Below are 20,453 nucleotides of genomic sequence, written 5' to 3' on the forward strand. Positions count from 1 at the left end.
AACCTTTTGTTGGAAGCTAGACAATATTTTAGTCTATAGCATAGCATCAGCAGCCAAGTTGTGTCTCTTGTCTCTCGTCCAAAAAAAGACTTCTAAGAAATCTTCCAGCCAGCAGCCAGATTAAGAATTTGTTTTTTATAGTAGCAGCATGAAAATGAATGTTTTTTTTCTTCCTGAGATAGGTGAGGCATTACTTGAATTTATGTGGCTGTGTTTTTATTTTCTGCATCAGTTTAAACTTTCTTTACATTTAGATGATGACTCCAGACAAAATGTACATTTAGAGTCATCACAGAGTCACGTAATTCATAAAGACTGTTGTCGGTTATGATCATGTCTACAAATAATGAAAAGAAGAAATAATTTAAGACAAATAGGAAGATAACTTTTAACATTACAGAAATGTCACCTTACATGCTGTGGGGAGGAGGAAACAGCTAGCATTAGAAAGAAGTTTATCCATCTACTGTATGTTATATCTACCAAATTTTTAATTTGGGCTTCTTTAGCATAATTACTCGTCTCTTTTAAAATTGTATCCATTGTTATGTCTAGGTGAGCGTCTTTGATGAAGCTTGATACTGACTGCAGTAGCTTTACATTAGACTACAAAAAAACTTGGATTCTGAGCTTCTCCTTCTTCAGACTTTATTTGGGCCTTTGAATTAAAAAAATAAATAAAACTTTATCTGAAAAGTGTAGCACTGTCTCTGACCAGGTAAGGTCATTACGATGTTGTGTCTGGTTGAGGAAAGATTTAACACAAAGAATGTAATAATTGTACACCACTTGCCCGTTTTTGGAGCTTTTTCCTTTTCTCACACTTTTTCCTTCCACTAACCTTCCTTCAGTAAACATGCCTAGATGTAACACTTTTAGTGGTCTATCTTCTTTGTGGAGATTGTCAGTGACACTCCAGACTGTGGTCATGTCGGTCATAACAGCCCATGATTAGCACAAAAAAACAACAACTTTTAATATATGACACTGTAATTAAGTTTCACTTATTTGAATTAAAATATTAATATATTTATTTTCTTTTTTCTGAAATATTGAAATCTATAGGCATCTTTTATTAATGTTTTTTGTACATTTTCCCTGTTGAATAAACTAAAATTAACTATTTCACTCTCAATTGTTAGCCTTTGTAATGCTACATGGTTTTTCTTGTATAACACTCAAAATTGAAGTCTGCAGACGAGGCTCACAAAAGCAGCAGCTAAGGTAAAGGAACACATTACACATCCCCAGAGGTTAGTCGCAGTATTATCACTGACAATCAGTCTTATTCATAGACAATCCTCCTGGCTTTTTGTTCCTTTTGCCCTCTGCCACAAGCTCTCTTTCTGTTCTCAGATCCCACTCTTCAAATGATCTACTTTTACCTTTTTGTGCCCACATTACAGACAGTTTAAGGGTAATTCAGCTTGGCAGGTACAACACTGCACATCAAAAAGTGTGCTGTCTGGATGTCTGAATACAATGACATGTTGTATCTTGTCATTATTCTCTGCTGTCAGAGCTGAGTGAAATACATCAAGGTATCCTTTAAGCTATCTACTAAAGAGGCTTTGTATATCTTTATATGAATTTAGGTCCAGAAATACAGCATTTTGATGTTTAATTTAATTTTAGATCTTCACTAAAATATATTCAGTTTCCAATAATAAGATGAATACGGGCTTAAAGCATACAGTGTCATCTTTAATTTGTGGGTTTTCATCTAAACTGGATGAAAGTGCTCAGGATTTGCAGCTCTTAAATATCTTTGAAGCCTCTTTTGCCTGGAACTCCTAAGTAATTGGGTACTTTGTTTAAAGCTGATTTATTAAAACATGTTGGATATTTTTTATTCCTTCTTCATAAAACAAGAATCTCCAGAGTTGATTTCTGTGTTCTGCATAGACTAAGATCTCATAAAGCCACAGCTTGTCCTGAAAGCTCTTAAAAGGGATTTATTTTGCACGTTTTCGTACTTCTATTTGGGTCTAAACTGCTTCTAAAAACATCCCAAGTGCTTAAAAAAATCTCCAGCCATTTATTTTATTTTATTTTTTGGCAATAAGTTCATCTTTTTTGGTGTCTGGAAAATGAGCCATTTCAAAAACCTCCAGAATGTAACGTCACAAATCAGCAGGCACAGCTTCCTCACAAAGCAACCCCAGTGAAGTTTAGCTCAATATCTAGGAACCCAAGCTGAGCTCCAGCAAATTTGGTCAGCTGTTTTTACGCTGTATGTACAGTGACTGCTGGAAAAGACAAGTGTTTTGTTGTCGCCTTAACAATCAGAAACCACTTGCTGCATTCTTGTAGGTCGAGGACGAGGCTCTACTGCTTTTCAAAGATGCATGGTGGTATAACTGCTCATCTGTTTGCAGCTATTTTCAGGTATGAGTTCATACGCTGAGTTGGGGGGCGTGGCCAGCAGCAGCTTATTATGATTTAAAGTGACAAGAGGCCCTAAAACATCTCATTCTGAAATAAAATCAACAGAACAGACTAAAATCTCATTATTTAAGAATTATTTTTGCATTAAATGTAAAGAACATGTGTTGTATAGCCCATAGATTTGTCCTAACCAGTACAAGAAAGCAAAATAGGTCACGTTTAAGGTCAGGTCTTAGGGTGTGAAAAATATTACAAATTCATCAGAGAGCAAACATTGAGTTCACCTCATAGTTATGGGGTACAGCAATACAGTACAGCAATTAATTATTTAACAGTATCAAAAATGGGAAGGTTACATGAGATTTAGGGGGCCAAGGCTGGAGCAGCACTCTTTAAATCTGCATAAACCAAGTTCAACCTCTAGAGCGGTGTCAGGAAGAAAAATAAATAGAAAGGACTTAGAATGGCTCACGGTCCGAAGCACAGCCGGCGTCATGTGGACGACAAGGAGCCAGCATGATGGCATGACCACGCATGGATTCCAGTGGCTTTAGGCTACTGGTGTTTATTGATGTGACAGAAGACATACACAGACACAAATTCAGATCCATCTGGTCAAATTCTGCCAAATGTATCAGAGCTGATCAGTGGTGTTTCACAGCACAGATGGACAAACTCCTCAAACATACAAAAGAAACTCATTTTGCAATGACCGGTTCAGTCAGCTTGGGGAGCTTTCAAATTGCGCTGCATGTGTGGCACTTAAACCCTACAGAGAAAGGAGGGGGACATGGTGTAGCGTTCAAGATGGCACATTTCAGAGCATATGTTGCTGAGTGACACACTGTGTTTAATTTCTGTTTGAGCCCTCAGTGCTTCTGAAGCTGTGACCCTCGACTCCTTGACAATTGAAGCTGCTCCAAAAACATCAAGTTCATGTAGAAATCAACAACCTTAATCCTAAAATGCCTAAAATGTTCACTCCCACCATATTATAGTCACTAGGTACGGAGAACTAAATAGTTGGTTTCAGGTAGATGCTTTTGCTTTTTCCACAAAGTATCTCCAGGACACCAAGACCATCTACTTTTTTCCTGTGTTCATTGAATGCATCAAAACTACATTTTCAGTCTATCAACAAACTTTATATTGATGCTGTTTTTGAGTTTTAAAAAATTGATAAAGGTGAGAAACCTTTAATACATTAATGGGATAATAAAATTCCCAAAGTTTTTGTGGATTCAGAATATGTATCTTAAAAGCTAGAGCACAAATTTTTTTCTGTCATGTGTCAGTTCTTAAAAAAATGTAACTAAACAGGCTAACAATGGATTTGGCATGGCATACCTCAAAGGAAAGAAAAATGGGATTGATGAGGAAAAACCTGATTGATGCATCATTGCTTGTGCTTATTATTCTCTCCTGCTCAAAAAATGCAACTTTAGTCCACATGAATTTCTTAATGTCATGGTGTAATTATAAGGTTCTAAAGATTGCGTAACATAAAGTATATCTGTTTAGGGTCAGTGTACTGATCAGACCGCATCCTCATTTCCCACCAAACATTTCTACTGCCTTTCTTTTGCTTCTGTATTTTTTTCTCAAAACTAAGATTACAAAAGTTCACCAACTGTATTAAAATACTCAATAAAAAAAACAAAATCAGCTAATATATTATAACTGATGGGATGTTCAGAGATTCCAGGTTTCTAGTTGCCATCAAATGTAAATAGTTTTAAAAAATCCCATCCAATGTGTTGTGTGTATTTTCCTCATTTTACAAATTAATTTCCTCATGTACGCTGGTATAGATTGTTAACCATCCATTTTGAAAAAAATAATTAAAATGAAGAAACAAGAAGTCAAAGAGTTAGAATGTCAGTCACCTTTTAATAAAGACATTATTTATATCCTAATTGCTTTTTGATTCTTTGTGTTGACTTACAGATTTAATCAAGTCATATTATTCCACTCTTAAGATAATTGTAGAGCAGCTTATAGAAGGTAAAACTGGAGTCATTGTCATCTTGTGACAATCTGCATCTGAAGGCAAAATGCATGCTTACAGTTGTATCTGACCTCTGCCTGAAGGCTTTCACTCTACATATTCTGACTGTTGCCCTATCTGGGGCAGTTATATTTGATGAGAGATGACAATAGTAAAAGACTGTCTGCAAAAAGAAAATGCTCACATTCTGACTCTAGATAATAGACGTTGCCATTCTAAGCCAATAATAGTGTCTATAATAAAATCAGTGAAGCAGAAAAGAGCCACTCTTTCATTTCCTTATGTGGGACCATGTGTTTGGTACACCTTATTATTCATCAGGTCCTGGCTGCTGATAACTTTTCTATTTGCATCTGAATAAAGAATGCCTTACAACCTCTTTGAAAAACCTCCACCCTTATGCAAATTCAGTGACCTAAATGAAGTAGGTGCTTTAGTTATTTGTAATCAACTGTGGCGTTCTATCACCTTAAAAAAAGAGGAACATATCTGACAACTATAGGGGTAGTCACTTCGAAGAAGGTTTAATTTATTTATTTATTGTTTTTTTTACTGCTGAGCTTGGATGGTTTTTCACAGAATGTTTATTCAGCATCTTATGATGCCCTTTTCCTCTTGACATGACCTACTTTGATTAACAAAAGACAGGATAAGCATATGCTTTAGAAAAGGCGTAGCGTCGTCTTCCAGAGAATGGCTGATTTACTCCAGTAAGGAGCTCTGCAGTTCAAAGGTAAAACACTTCCTATTTTAAAATCTCTGCTGAGAGTCAGGAGCATACTGTGTGATATTTGTGATCAATCATGGCTGCAGAAAAAGATTGCCCTGGCTGAAAATAATAAAAAAGATGCTATCCATAAAGTGGCGATCTTTTGAGGGATGAACTCCTCAGAGGAAAGTCTGGCCGCGCCAGACAGACTGTTCAAAATCTCAGTCGACGGACAGATTAATGAGCTGTGCTTTCACATACAGTACAGCAAACCCAAGATAGATCTGGGTGCAGTCCTCGGATGTTTCTGCTGCTCTGTAACAGCACATACTGAATCACATGTGTGCCGTATTATGTAGTGTCTTAAGAATTATTTATAACACTTAAGCTTTTACACTTTTTATTTGGGTTTTATGTGATAGACCAACACATATTAGGACTCAGTTTTATGCATTTGTATCAAGACACATTCACTGTGATACCAAAAATAAAAACCCTCCTTCTGACAGGGATGGGAGAGAAAAAAAACATTGTAACTCTGAAGGACCTGAAGATGTTTCAGGTTGGAAAATTTGACAACTACTAATTGTGCACTCAACAAATCTGGCCTTTATTGGAAGAAAGGCAAGTAGAACGCTATTATAGAGAGAAACCTGTTTGCAGTTTGACTGGTCTCATCTGACAGGAGGCAAAATGGAAAACTATTACATTTTCCCTAACACACCACCGCCACAGTATACCTATTAAGTTGAAGTTTATATGCGGCTTGTAAAAGTTTTTTGACATATATCTGTAACATGTCCTTTCCAACTGGTATAAAGATCCTGCTATTCTGATTTTGAGAAAACTGTAGTGATTGCATAAACTTCTTTGGCTCATACTTTGTGGTCCTGTTACTGGCAGGAATTAAAATATTACTGATGATCTATTTCTGTCTGAATTGTGTGTGTTTTTGATTTGTGAATGGAAAGATTAAAAATGACCAAAAGAGAAGACTAAAATCCTAATATACACCGTGTTCCAAATTATTATGCAAGTGATATTTTCTCAGATTTTCTTAAATGGTCAATGCAACTGATGGTCAGTATAATTTTCAAGTAATTAACTATTACAGTATAAATCAAATTTTACTGAACAAAGCTCCCCATGAGAACAGTATTTTTTTCAAAAATAAAAAACTCAAATTGCACTGTTCCAAATTATTATTAACAGCAGATTTTCTAAACATTTTATGGATTACAAAGAACTGGAAACCATCATTCTTTGAATGTGCAGCATTAAGTGCTGCTTTTGATTTGAGGCTCTTGATTTTGTACTAAAATCAAAAGCTATTTCAATCAAAAACATCTTAACAGACCGAGTTACATGTTAACATTGGACCCCTTTGATATCACCTGCACAATTCTTGTATCCATTGAACTTGTGAGTTTGTGGAAAGTTTCTGCTTGAATTTCTTTGCAGGATGTCAGAATACCTTCCCAGAGCTGCTGTTTTGATATGAACTGGATTCCACACTCAGATCTTCTGCTTAAGGAAACTCCAAAGGTTCTCAAAAAGGTTGAGGTCAGAGGTCAGAGGAGGATGGTGACCACACCATGACTTTCTCCCCTTTTATGTCCATAGCAGCCAATAACACAGTGGTATTCCTTGCAGCATGAGGTGCATTGTCATGCATGAAGATGATTTTGCTACTGAAGGTACGGCTCTTCTTTTTGAACCATGAAAGAAAGAGATCAGTCAGAAAATCCATATACTTTGCTGAGGTCATTTTCACACCTTCAGGGACTCTGAAGGGGCCGACCAATGATTCTCTCCCCATGATTTCGGACCAAAGCATGACTCCACCACCTCCTTGCTGAGGTCATAGCCGTGTTGGGATGTGGTGGCCATCTAGCACCAATCCACTACTGCGTCCATCTGGACCATCCACGGTTGCACAGCAGTCATCAGTGAACAAGTCTGTTTGAAAATTAATCTTCATGTACGGCTGGGCCCACTGTGACCGTTTCTGCTTGTGAGCTCTGGTTAGCGGTGGCCGAATAGTAGGTTCATGCACCGCAAGCCTCTGGAGGATCCTCCACCTTCAGGTTCCAGAGGCACCAGCAGCTTCAAATAACTGTTTGCTGCTTTGTAAGGGCATTTTAACAGCTGCTCTCTTAATCCGATGAATTTGTCTAACAGAAACCTTCCTCATTATGTCTTTATCTGTACAAACCCATCTTTGTTCTGAATCAGCCAAATCTATTCACTGTACGACAATAATGCTTTAGTTTTCGTTAAATATCAAATGTTTTCGTTAAATATCAAATGTTTTCATACGGCACGACACTATCTGATGATTTTCGTCAGCAGAAAGATCCTTTCTCTTTCCCATATTGCTTGAAACCTGTGGCCTGCTTAATAATGTGGAACATCCTTCTTAAGTAGATTTCCTTTAATTGAGCTCACCAGACAAACTAATCAACTCAGCTCTCTGAAATTAATTATAGTGATTCAAAGAGCCCTGACACACAATAATATCTAGAAATTTAATAGCACAACAAAAATGTAATCTTTATGACACTTGAATCCAATTTGCATAATAATTTGGGACACGGTGTAATACATTAAAGTTAGTGTGTGTAATGTGACAGAATTTGAAAAAGTTCAAAAGGTATGCATATGTATGCAAAGCAATGTAAACCTGACTGCATAAAATAATTGTTCCTACATATACAAACTTAAAAATAAACATTTACACATACTATAAGAAAAAAAAACTGTTTCACACCTGTAAACAACCAAACACCTCTAAAAGCCAGAGGGCAAATGGATAAAAAAAGAGGGTGCCCGGGTCTGAGGTGCACCCTGAGTTCAGGTCTTGGCCATTAAATAAGCTGGCACTGCACATGTGAGCTGCATTGACAATGATGTATGGGAGAAACACAATTCAGCAGCGTTATGAATTGGTTGGCGCCGGTGTAGACAATGCTCGCTAAAACACACAGATGCACACAAAAAGACAAGTCGTCCTCAGACACACACTCTCACAATCATGACGCAGGGCTACAGCCAATAATATCTTCCTCTTTTTCCAGACAAATTCAATTTTTATCCAAGACATATGTAAGCTGATTAAAAGAGCCAACAAAGACTGGAGAAATATGTCACATCCTTCAGGGCTGGACACAATATTGAGTGCTGCTTTGCCGATGCCTTGCCTTCCGTTCTCTGTCCTTCCTCTCTTCTGACCTCTGCATCACCTGATGGCATCACACATCCATTTCAGCCTTCTCTTTATCTTTTCCTTTCTTTACTATGTGACTTTCCTTCCATGTGTCCTTGGAAAGGCAAACACATTATTCATGATGGGCTATGAAAAGCCTTTTATGACTTCATTCATGTTTTCCCTTTACTATCCATACTTACTGATTGAAACTGTGCATTACTAATGTCTCCATGATGAAAAGCTGGCAGAGGGCTTTCTGCTCTCACCCTGTTGAGTTTCTCAAATCTTTATCATGAGCTGAGTTTCTATATATACATGGAAAGTGGTTGCACAGACCATCTTCGGCACATATGTTGGTCTGTCTAAGGAGAATGTTTTTTTTAATGTGGGTCTAAAGGTGTAAAATGTTATTTGCATAGTGTGGATATATTGGGATGAAAGGTGTAAACTTTATAGTGTACATTGCGGCATGTCACCTTGCTCATACTGAGAAGCTTCTTATGAAGATGCAATTGGATTTTTATTTTTACTTGGCTTTGTCAAACAGGTAGGTACATAACTGTTGTGGGGTATAGGAAAATTTGCATAAACCAGTTTGCAAGATTAGCCATATTTTTATTTAATTAAAATAAAAAAGAAACTAAGAATCATTGCCAGATATTTTTGTATTAGTGAAATATAAAGCTTCAGCGACTGAACATTGAGCCTGATTATCATGGCACTTCAATAGTAAGTGACTTTAGACTAACTGTCCTAAAAATGAGCCTGACTACTTCAAATATGCTTGACTGAGAGACATTCAAGTTTTGCAAAACAAAGAAGTGAGACAGCAGCTGTTTCCCACTTTGCACTTGTGGCTTGGGTGGAACCTTGCCAATCAAATATGTGTCATAGAAGAACACACACATACCCACCCCTACGCACACACACACACCCCTTCTTCCTTCCTTACACTAGGGCCTCAACACTGCCTGTTTAGCCACTGCAGTAATGTCATACCATCAGAAGATGTGTGAATAACACATCTGAATTATGAATGGAGAGAGGTTAATTATGAATGAAAGGAGGGCAGAAATAATGCCATAGACATTTCTCTGAAACACATGGCTGGATAAATGGCTATAGACCCAGTGTGTATTTGTTGGCAAGCATTAAGTCAGGAAGAGACTCTTTATTTAGCTAGTTGGTGCTGATGTATGTTGGTCCTTGTTGGCGTGATCCATTCAGCATTTTCATCTTCAAGTAGTTGCTTTTAATTAGCACATTGGATGCCTATGCTAACTCAAGTTGACAGGCAAACGTGTTCTATTATTGACAATAAAACTATAATTATTATATGAAAAGCAATTATGCTTAGTATTCATCCTTATCAGATAAAGTAGGCAGAGTCTGAAGGACAATGAAAGTAAATTGAAAGGATTTTTGATGCCAACTTTTGTCAAAATATTATTTTAATCCATTATAATGCATTTATTTGACTTTAAATTTATTGAGCAAATTTCTTTTTTAAATAAATTAAAATAGCAGCTGATTACTAAGAAAAAACATTAATCAGCTGCTATCTTCTGTGCTAATGGCTCCTTGAAAGAGAGTTGCACCTGCAGCTCTAAAAGATTGCAGCAGGCTGTCATCCATGAACAAAAGCAGTGGCCTTTTACAAAGAAGGTCAGAGATTTGTTGCGATAGCATGAAACCGGGGTATGGAGACCGGGTTGGTGGCACGGCTTAAAGAGATGCAAAAGGATCAGAGTGGAACTAATACGGCTCGTACAAATGGCTGGATGAGAAAACAGACAATACTATTGAGGAAGAATGATGTTCCTGGCGCAAGTGGAGCCCTGGTTTAGGAGCTTGTGACCTCTAAAGTTTTTGTAATGATATTGTGGGATTAGTAAAACGGATTCTCTGCTTTACTTTTTCAATCTTGTATGTTTGCCCTTTGTAAGGTGTGGTCATGATCAGATTTTCCCTAAGAGTTCACTATCAATATACATTTATGTATTCTTTACAAAACTATGTAGTGACCAGAACACATTGGATCTGACCTTTCACACACATTTAACTGCTCTTACAAAGACGCTATAAAATGTAACTTTCTGATCTTAGATTTAGATTCAACAGTCTTTTATCTGATGTAGTAATGGATTCTGCACCTCCAGATTAATTGGCCCACAGACAAATTTTGGGCCTCACATACCCCCTAGTCTGCTTCTGATTGGCTAATTATATGCCAGTTCCTGAGAGAAACAAGGTACCACAGAACCAGTGAGGCATTTTATCAAACTAAGTCTGAACCAAGCCTGAAAAACTGAATAAATTAATTTGTGATAAAACTTTTGTTTACAGTGTCCTCTTTTGTATTCCAAAACACAGAAAGGCTCAGCAACACACAGTGACTTTCTTCAAGAACCTTTTTTATTCTGTCTTAATTTGGGTTTTCAGTGATCAAAGGTGAGAAACCATCCAGGTACACAGTGGACCAGACAAGACAGATGATTCTTCCTGTGACATAGTGATTTCAAACTGGTTTAAACTGCATCTATTGTGGCGTTTTTACTCGTCAGTCAAACTGGGAGTAAAAATCCAGGAACCAGTGATCCAGGCCGGATCACTGAGAGACAAATCATAATCCGGGCCACGGTAAGGCATTCTGCACCTTCTCTGGTTTTGTCCCCTTCATAATGACATCATCTATGAGAATTTATGAAACAATTTCTTTAAACTCTGATTTTGGATAATGTCTCGAATGTTAATTTTCACCCATCAATCACCACCCACCCCTTTTTAGCAGTTGTAGTAGTCTGGATATTCAGTGCTAACATTTTAATTTGTTTTTCCTTAATTATTTATTAATAGTCATTCATTTATGTGTTATTTTTCAGAAGAAATACAAAATCTCATTGCTTCTTTAAATATGTTGGGTCATCAATCGGTAGCTAAAGAATGAATTCAGATAACTGTAGGTGAATATCAGGCTCCAAAAAATGTAAGTTAGTCGTAATTCAGAATTTCTTAAATATTTAAAAGTGTACTTCTTTGCTGGTTACTGGTTCCAGGGAATTTTGCAACTGTCATCTGATGTTTTACAGATCAAACTAAGACTGGACATTTCTAGTAATGGAGGTTTGTCATACGGAGACGTTACTGTACCTGAGAAGTTGTGACATAATCGAAGAACAAAAAAAGGCTCTTTCATTCTGTGTCTGCACTTTCCTCTGAATGGCAGCTGGAGCATGGGAACAGCTTAAGCAGAAAAAAGTGACTAACAAGGGGGAAAAAAAGGTTAATGTTTCTGTTCAGTTCAAGGTTTAGGAACATAAAATGGGAAGAGACAGAAAAAAATGACTTTGCTCTAGCATCGTGAGGGTCAGAAGACGCAAAGCGGTGAGGCAAAGGCCCTGTATGATGTCTCCTTGTTGAAATCCTGAGGACTAAGGGCCTTGGGACATCCACCCGGCCCTACTAAAACATTCAAAGCTTTGCCTCCAAAGAGCCAAACTTTTGTTCTTTCACAAAAGGTCTGACCAGAGGTTCTCCCATAGAAGGGAGCCCCGTATAAAATCAGATTATTTCCACTGAAATCCCCCTTTCTCCACCTGCCAGTTAACTATGTCACTGCCATTGTGTTCTCCGTGATAAAGCTCTCCAGAGTGGCATAATGGAGGCTGGATGTGCATTATTGCTTTTACTGCCATTTATTCAACGAGGAGAGTGGCACAACCCTCCCCACTCGCTCCTTCCTTTTTGACTTGTATTTTTTTTTCTTTTAGGAGAAATCTGGGCCACATGCCCAGAGGAACGCAAAGTGCTTTAATTCATTCGCACCTTTTCTCTCTGGCTGCCATCTCCAAGGCCTCTCTTTATGCCCAGAAGTGATTTGCTCAGACTGGACCATCAAAGCAATTATGGCAGCGGCCTGCTTCCCTATTATGAAGAGAGATGACTGACAACAGGGAGACTGTGCGGGGGTGGAGGGCACTCTGCTTCAATTTATTTGATCTGAAAACATTTTTTTTTTAAACCCACTTGACTAACAAAACACAGGCAAACTCCTCAGATTACCTCTTTGAAATTTTTGACCAAAAACATTTTATCCTGTTTTCTGTGCAACATTTTTCAATTACCTCGCTCACCTTTTGGGAGCAAAGAGACTATTTGGTCGTAAGTTAGGTGAGGCAGCAGAAGATGCGCACAATGTAACAAAATACCAGGAGGCACGGCAGGGCCTGATGTGTAGCAATTAATGTAATGGACATGAGAAAGCACAATCTTCTGACTAATGAGAATGTCTTATATTACAGCACAAATGCACGGGGTCGCCAAGACTCCTATCATTACTATGGCTTGCTACAAAAAGGGATACTCCATAAATGGATAATGCGGGCGGAGAGAGCTGGGTATGGCGCCACTGAGCCGATCGTCCATCCAACAGTAATAATTACGCCTGGAGTTACATGGAGTCATTGGGATGAATTGGGACAGGATGCAAGGGGAAATTAGGTATTTTAAGAAAACAGGGCAGTTATGTCTTAGAATGGGATGGCAGAGATTGGGCTGAAGTGAAGGAGTAGAACATGAGTAGGGGAAAAAAAACAAAATAAATCATGAGAGAAGAGGAATAAGAGAGAGGGCGAGAAATAGACGAGAGAGCAAAGCGTACAAAGCGGTGAAGTGACACATTGGCTAATCAGTCTGCTGTCGTTCTCTTTTTAAAGCTGTCATCTTGGCCATCAAAGCATCAAGACCTTGTTCTTCTCCGTCTCTCATTGACTGATTCTCCTGTTCAATTATTCAAGGTTTATAAGCACAGGCCATCAATTCAGCAACCAGCAGAGCCAGTAAAATAATGACAGGGTTGCTTCTTCAGCCATACTGACTGTCATAAAAGTTTTACAGTTGGAAAAAGGAAAAATCGATTTCTTAGACTTCTTGCACTACCATAAACATATTAATGGTGGGATTATGAGTGAAAACAAAGCCCCTACCTTTAATATTGTAGCTTCCATTCGGATTTGTGCACTTTGCTATTAATTATTATACATGGCAGCTGAATATTTAAATGATGAAATGCTATTTTTAGCTATCACAAAATATTTATGCACACGGTTGCTGTAAACGTGGATTTGCATGTATGCTGCACCACTGCTAGAACATATGGGGTGTGTGTGCGTGTGTTAAGTGACACTTCCGTGGTTTTTGGTCTACTTGTTCTTAAAAAGCCCAACCTGTGTGAGTCACACTGCGAAACTGAAAATCAGGTCAACTGCAGCCCTGCAAGCGAATGCCAGACCTAACTACACGTAACCACATGCATGCAATCAAACAGAAATGAGCTAGAAAAGCACAGCCTTCCTGAACATGCAACGAACAAACGTATATGAACACATACAGGAACACACTCTGCCTACTTGTTGGAAATCTCAAGTAGCATCCCAGCTCCCATCTGCTGTAATCTGCCCTGGGGCAACAGTGACCTGAGCCAGAGACAGAAACCCATCTAGAGTAGAAAGAAAAATAATAATAGCAGAGGTAATGCAGTGTGCAGCTTCATCCTTTACTTAGCTGGCGATGCCCTCAGGGCTGGAGATGTTACAAACTCAGAAACCTCATCCGGCTTCAAACCGAAAGCATGGCTCCCGTACTCTTCAGTCACTTGCACATTTTTATGTTAAAGACCGATCATACAAATCAGACCAATTTAGACACAGAGAAATCACCTTTCCATACAAACTTTCCATGCACATGCTGTCATCAAATAATAAAATCACCTGTGGCGCAAGTAGGTGTCCCTGCTGTTAATACTTTGTTGGAACAACTTTTGCCCACAGGATGCCACCTACGTATGCTGCCTCCTTTGCTCTTTATGCTGGATAGCAATATTTTTACTGTATTGCTATTCTAAAGAATTATTGCTGCTCTGCACTCTTAAAGGATTCTAAAACCTTTAAAGGAGAAACAGGCCAACAGCATCATGCATCCTCCATCGTATCTATGTGTGGTGTGGTTGCACTAAAGTTACATTTATTTCAAAAGGGTTATTAGGAGTAAAAGAAAACTGGAAAGTAAATCACTGGTGATTTACTTTAAAATCCATAAAAATCCACATTTGCTCCACATCTGAGGGTCAGAGATCTGAGTTTTTTTGTGTATATATCTCCTTTACTGTCCTTCTAAATATAGGCTCCTTTTCCAGCCTTGTGGCCAGTGGCTAAAAGAAATTGACATCTGCTTCATGTTATATTTACTCTACAGGGAAACTAATTCATCAGTTGTTAATTACTCTTATCATCCAGTAATGCTGCTGCTGGGAACAATTATCTCCCCCTCCCCCACCTGACTGAATGTAGACAAATTAAAGGCTGGATTTCTTTACATTTCCAAAGTGGAATTATGGTGCAGCAAGGAAAAGGAATATTTTTACACCTCTTTAATAGGGGTGCCAACTAATTTCTCTGTTTGTACACCCTGATTTAAAGGAACAGTTTCATGCAGGAACACCTAAATATGACAAATACGAGCTCAGATGAACAACAAATGGTTCTTGAGAAAATGCAAATAAGGTTACTTAACCAAAGGCAAGCTAAGCTACAGAAACAGTATAGAATAAGAAAAGTAGAATACAATGTTTGCTTTAATTATTTGTTCTAATGTATGCAACTGTTTGTTAAAATGGTCACTAACTAGAAAGGCTGTAGGTATGATCCTAGTGAAGCTTTTTCTTATTTCAGATTCCATCTGACAGAGAAAAATATTCACAAATTCATCATGGAATATGAGATGCAATATTCAGACTTATCTGAAAAAGACAAAAAAATAAACTGTTTGTCCATGTAATGTTTACTTTTAAGCTTTATTAGGTTATTTTGTTCGTATCAAAACACAGAGAAATCTTACTCTAAGGAGGCGCACTTACTTTATCCAAACCTCATTCTTAAAATCCAAATAATAAATCATACTATTTCTGTAAATGTTTACTCAGTCCTAATCCACTGGAGGTGGGGAGCCCATACTGTGGCAAACTGTCTATTTTTAAGGTTCACATATTAGTCATCTCTTTGGGGGGCCTAACATTGTAATTTATGGAATTCATGAATACTAAATACTGTGTTGTGTTCCCTTCTTGTTTACCCCCTCCACACCGTCTATACCCCTCCGCTCCTCTCCTGACGCTTCTGAGCACAACAATAACTGTTTTGTATGAATCCAGATAAACTCAGAGTGGCTGATGTCAATCCACTCCAGCTGAGTGTTGTGAAGGTGCTGCGTGGTTACGCATTCCTTCTTGCGCCACTTGAGGTGTGTGGTAAAATATTTTAGGATTTTTAAAACTCATTTTTGAAGCGCACAGTAGAAGGAGATGTGTGCTGTTACTGTTGGTGCAGAGACCAAAAACAACTGGATTTTTCGCTCTTTTTTTCCAACAGTGCCTTGCAGGAATATTTACAACCCAAAACTACAAAAATATTTGTATTTTGATGGGATTGTATGAAAATAGCTAACACAAAGTAGCGTACACATACGTTTTTGAGCTTTTTTCCAAAAAACAAAACAAAAAAATGATATCCCTTGAGTCAACAGTTACAGCTCCAAGTCTTTTGGGATAAACTTTAACCAGCTTTGCAGATATAGAAATAAAAAAGTTTTGCCCAGTGTTTTTGCTGAATAATTGACACAGGTTTTCAGCTCTAGTTCTCAAGGCCTTAAATTTGTCTCCCGTCCAAAACAGTTGATTCAAATGGTCAAACACTTCCTCTACTTGTCAAAGTTCTGCAGATGCCTGGGATTAAACCATAAGTTGATTCAGCTATGTTCAAGCATTAGATGAAGAACAGTTTTTAAAAGTTCTCCAATGGAGTCTCCGTTAAATGTAGGCCTAGAGTTTGACTGGTGACTAGAGTTCAAAACTCTGCTTGGGCGTCACAAGAATAATGCCAAATATTTTTCCTGGACTATGAGAATTATTTGTAAGTAAATCTGATTATGGTAACAAATCTTTGCTATTTTATATGAGAATGATTTGACTAAATATATTTAATTTTGACCGTCTTTGTATTTCAGTAGCATCTCTGTGCAGAGACACCTTTTAAAGGCAACTCATGAGCTCAAACAGCTCATGAGTTGGTAATTATTACTGCTATTCACTCTACAGATAACAACAAATATGTCACTATGTAAATAAACAATTATAGTCATTATGCACTCATTGCACTATAATTGCATCATCAGAATCACAACTGAGAGGGCATTTTCTATCAGCATGCAGCTATGACAAAACATAAGGCCACGATCCAAAAACATCAAATGATTGATTTAAACAGAAAATAGCAGGTATTATGAACAGCGCTTTAAAAGAGAAGACCATTTGATGTCCAACTGAATTGCAGGACAAGGACAAAGGCAATGTGCTGCATGAACATAATAGGGCTGAGAGTGCTGCTAAAGCTTAGAGAAAGGTAATTTGAACCAACTAAAATTCCTCCATCAAACACTAACCAAATAGAAGCCTAAAGAGGGAAAAATAGAGAGCAGGAGTTAAACCACTGGGATTAGCACAAAGTAACTAAATAGGCACGGCAACTTTTCCATTACTTGAACAGCAATACCAATTTCAGCTGCTGGGATCTAAATAAAAAGCCGAACTCCATCCTTCCTCTGTCTTTTGTTCACTCACGTGTGCAGCCTTTCTCTTACCTAACTGCCCTATATGGACAAATGGATATTTGCCATCTCACAGCATCCTTGAGGCACATCAATAAATAAAGTTGACACAAATAAACAGATAAATAAATAAATATGAGGAGCCTAGCAAATGGGCATCAGTCAGCATTAGTGATGGAAGAATGTCAAGCGAAATCATGCTTGACTGGGGGCAGGCCTGCCTGAGTGTAGGCAGCATTCTTGCTGATTGCACACTCGGTATGGGAATGTATTTCTTTTTGTGTAACAATAAAGGTACATCAGTGGTTGTTTTTTTTTTTTTTTTTAGAATTTTGTACTTTATTTAACCCTGATGTTCTCTTTTGCTTTCTTTACTGGTATCACTACTTATACATCTCTCCATAAGAACACTATATACACACTCCATTTTACTGATGTCTTTCTATTTTCCACTCTCTCTCTCATGTCTGTATGTTCCACATACGAGGACAACAGATTTACTTTAAGTCACAGTTTCAAGTATTGCCCTGCTTCAATCATATTTCTTTTTTTTTTGTGGGCCGATAAAGCAAATTGATAACAGCAACACTCACACACCCATTAAAATGTTAGGGAGGTGCAAATGTGCACATAATGCTAAGATTCTGGGCTGATTTTTTAAATGTCAACAACATTTTTAAATATCCATTTCACACATGAGCATAAAGATGGAGATTTCTTTCTTTCGACTTGTGAAATTGGTTCATCTTTTATGGCAGCAGCTTAATCTTCCTTTCAAATAAACATGTATAAAGTAATTTCTAATTCATGTCTCACTTTTTTAAGTTGGACAGTTTCTAGCAACTTTTAACTATTAATATTTTAATTATTAAAGTTGGTGGAATTTGACATAAATTTGAAAATAACTCATAAATGGGTCAAATCAGTATAACTAAGGTTCACCAGATACCAAACCAACATTCATCAGTGGCGTTTTGGACCCATACCTACATTTTTTTACCTTGGAATATGGAAATGAAATACTTTGGGGAACCTAAACGTTTTCTTTTCTGGAAACATAGACATAGAAAGACCTACCGTCATTCAACTTTACATTTAAAATTTACATATTGAGTGAAATTGGGTTGCTAGACTCAATTAATAATAAAAAAATAAATAATAAATTGGTTACAAAGTGAAAATGTTGTCCTTGTGTATTCATGTGCACAGCAAAAACGTTTGACGTACTTGCTTAACCTATCAACAATGTCAGATTACACGTTCGTTCATGACTATGTTGCAGCAGCTGATGCAAATAGTTCTAAGACTCCACTCACGCTTTGCTGTTCACCAATCCTGTTTTCTTGTTGTGTTTATCGCCAACCTGGTGTGGAGGCATTACGCTCATGTTCCACACTCCATGTTTAGCACCAGTTACAGGTGTGGGGGAGTAAAAATGGTGTTTTGGGTTGTTTCCATGTAGATGAAAACATTTCTGGAAACAATCCTGTGTCGACGCAGATGTTTTTGAAACTAATGACTAGTATAAAAAAAAACTATCCCATGTGGACGGGGCCTAAATCAGGCAGAAATAACTCAGTTGTGAGCTTATAAGAGTATCAATAATCTAGGACCATCTAAAGAGAAAGAAGAATAGTTAAAGTTCTCTTTCTCTGTAAGCTCCAACCTTATAAAATGTGTTCAAAGACTAGTACTGCCCTATTAGTAAGAGGGGTAAAAGTGTTGACAGATGGGGCACCAACAAGTCTGCTACCAGGAGTGTTGCAAAAAGTGTTTCCCTTGTTGTATAAAAGGGCAAAAAAAGACTGAATTTATTTTTTTTATTGAGAGGTCTGCTAATTTTATTATGCAATTTATTTTAAACGATTTTTAAACATATTCACCAAAAGGGCAAATAGCTAACACTGTAAATATTGTCACAATAAACAATTTTAATATTGAAAAACCTCTTATCCTAATTCTGCTAAAAGCTTAAAACAAAGAAAGAAAGTGACATAATTATAGAGCTCAGAGCAAAGAACAGACACAAGTGATAATTTTACCCATAGTAATTATTAATTTCTTACTTTGGTCGAACATTATTGTAATGGTTAAAGTTCAGAAAGCCTCAGTAAAACCATAAAATTACTTTAACTTTGCAATCTCAACTTTCGTGCACTCTGGAAAGTACAAGGGGTTTAATAAACCTGCAGTTAAACATGTTTAATTTATTGTGACTTCTTTAAAAAAGGAGGCTGTGCGTCACGGTATCCAGCTATTTAAAAGCGAACGTGAGTCACATTTACTGAGATTCCTTCTGCTCTAATATCTGTTTGACTAAAACTACAAGCTGAATAGAACATTAAATAATGTTTCTGCATATCTTGTCTTTGTATTTAAGGGAATTACCTTTATCAGTCACTGCCAGGTACATAGTGCTTTTATGCCTCAATATTACAAATCATCACATCAAGGCTGCCAAGAAAAGAAGCGAAAAAATTAATTCTGTTACTTTCCGTCTGACAGATCGTAAGATTATAGCTGACACTTCAAATGCAAACATCAGCCCGGACATTATAACTTATATTTTAATAATAGTCACATCATGTTAAAGGAGAGGAGAAATGTGACAGGAGAGAAAAAGGGATTTGATTTTGCCACCGTGTCTTATTGTTGGAGGAATGCATAACCATGCAGGGTGGCATCCTATTCCACTGCACATTATTTTCCCTCTGATCATCAGTTGGCTCCGCTCTATGCCTAATGAGCGATAAATAAGGTTTAATTCAACCGACACAAGTTGCCCATCCTTCAGCACTAAGCATGATAGCTCGGGCGAGTTTCCATTGAAATGATATGAGGGTAATTTTTCAGCCGGTGGGATGGTCCTATCGCATCGCCTGTATTTGGCTTTCGCAGGCATTCCTTTGTCTTTAAGCTCTGCAAGTTTATAGGTCTATTAGGAATTCATCAAACAGTGAGTGGCATCAATCTTATTGTGGGAATGTGCCCTGGGTAAAAATAAGATAAAACCTTCCATTATGGGGCCCTCCAAAGCACATTTGCCCTCTAAAATGGATCTAGTATTGACAATTTACACTTGGGGTGACCTCTCTTAACTGCCCACATACTTGAAAGCCAATATTGTTTGGAGAGCGAGTAATACGAACTCACAACTCAGTGCTAATGCGGTGAAGTTAGTGAATAGGATGGGGTAGTAAACAGATTTGCTTGGAGGTGGGATGTTCAGTATTGGTTCGCCAGGCGGGCGCTAACCACTTTTTACACCAGTGCAGCTCTGTACCAACAGAGTAAGAAAATATTGCTCAAATATACGTAAGGAACCTTGAGCTGAATATTTAACTAAGCTAATTGTTCATTTTCTCTTCTCCCATCAGACTTGCTCAGGTGAAGGGATTGCTGCAACATCAATTGATAACTTCTGATCAATTGGTACAATAATGTGAATTAAAATGTCATTAACTGTACTTAGAGGGCGTATT

At 37.6% G+C, this 20,453-nt stretch overlaps 1 protein-coding gene across 4 annotated transcripts in view; it reads right to left on the bottom strand.

The window, feature by feature from the left end:
• diaph2 (diaphanous related formin 2) overlaps window positions 1–20,453 on the bottom strand; it is a 454,593-nt gene that overhangs the window by 36,435 nt on the left and 397,705 nt on the right. Inside the window, exon 30 of one of the 4 annotated variants that reach the window (XM_023328255.1) lies at window positions 13,731–13,810. The exons of the other annotated variants lie outside the window; for them this stretch is intronic. Within the exon in view, the coding sequence (XP_023184023.1) occupies window positions 13,734–13,810 (77 nt within the window). The 3' untranslated portion in view covers window positions 13,731–13,733. Of the gene's footprint in view, window positions 1–13,730; window positions 13,811–20,453 lie in introns of those variants that run through there. 4 annotated transcript variants of the gene reach the window in all.

The sequence above is a fragment of the Xiphophorus maculatus genome, chromosome 23 (genome assembly GCF_002775205.1).
Source record: "Xiphophorus maculatus strain JP 163 A chromosome 23, X_maculatus-5.0-male, whole genome shotgun sequence".
NCBI classification, from domain to species: domain Eukaryota; kingdom Metazoa; phylum Chordata; class Actinopteri; order Cyprinodontiformes; family Poeciliidae; genus Xiphophorus; species Xiphophorus maculatus.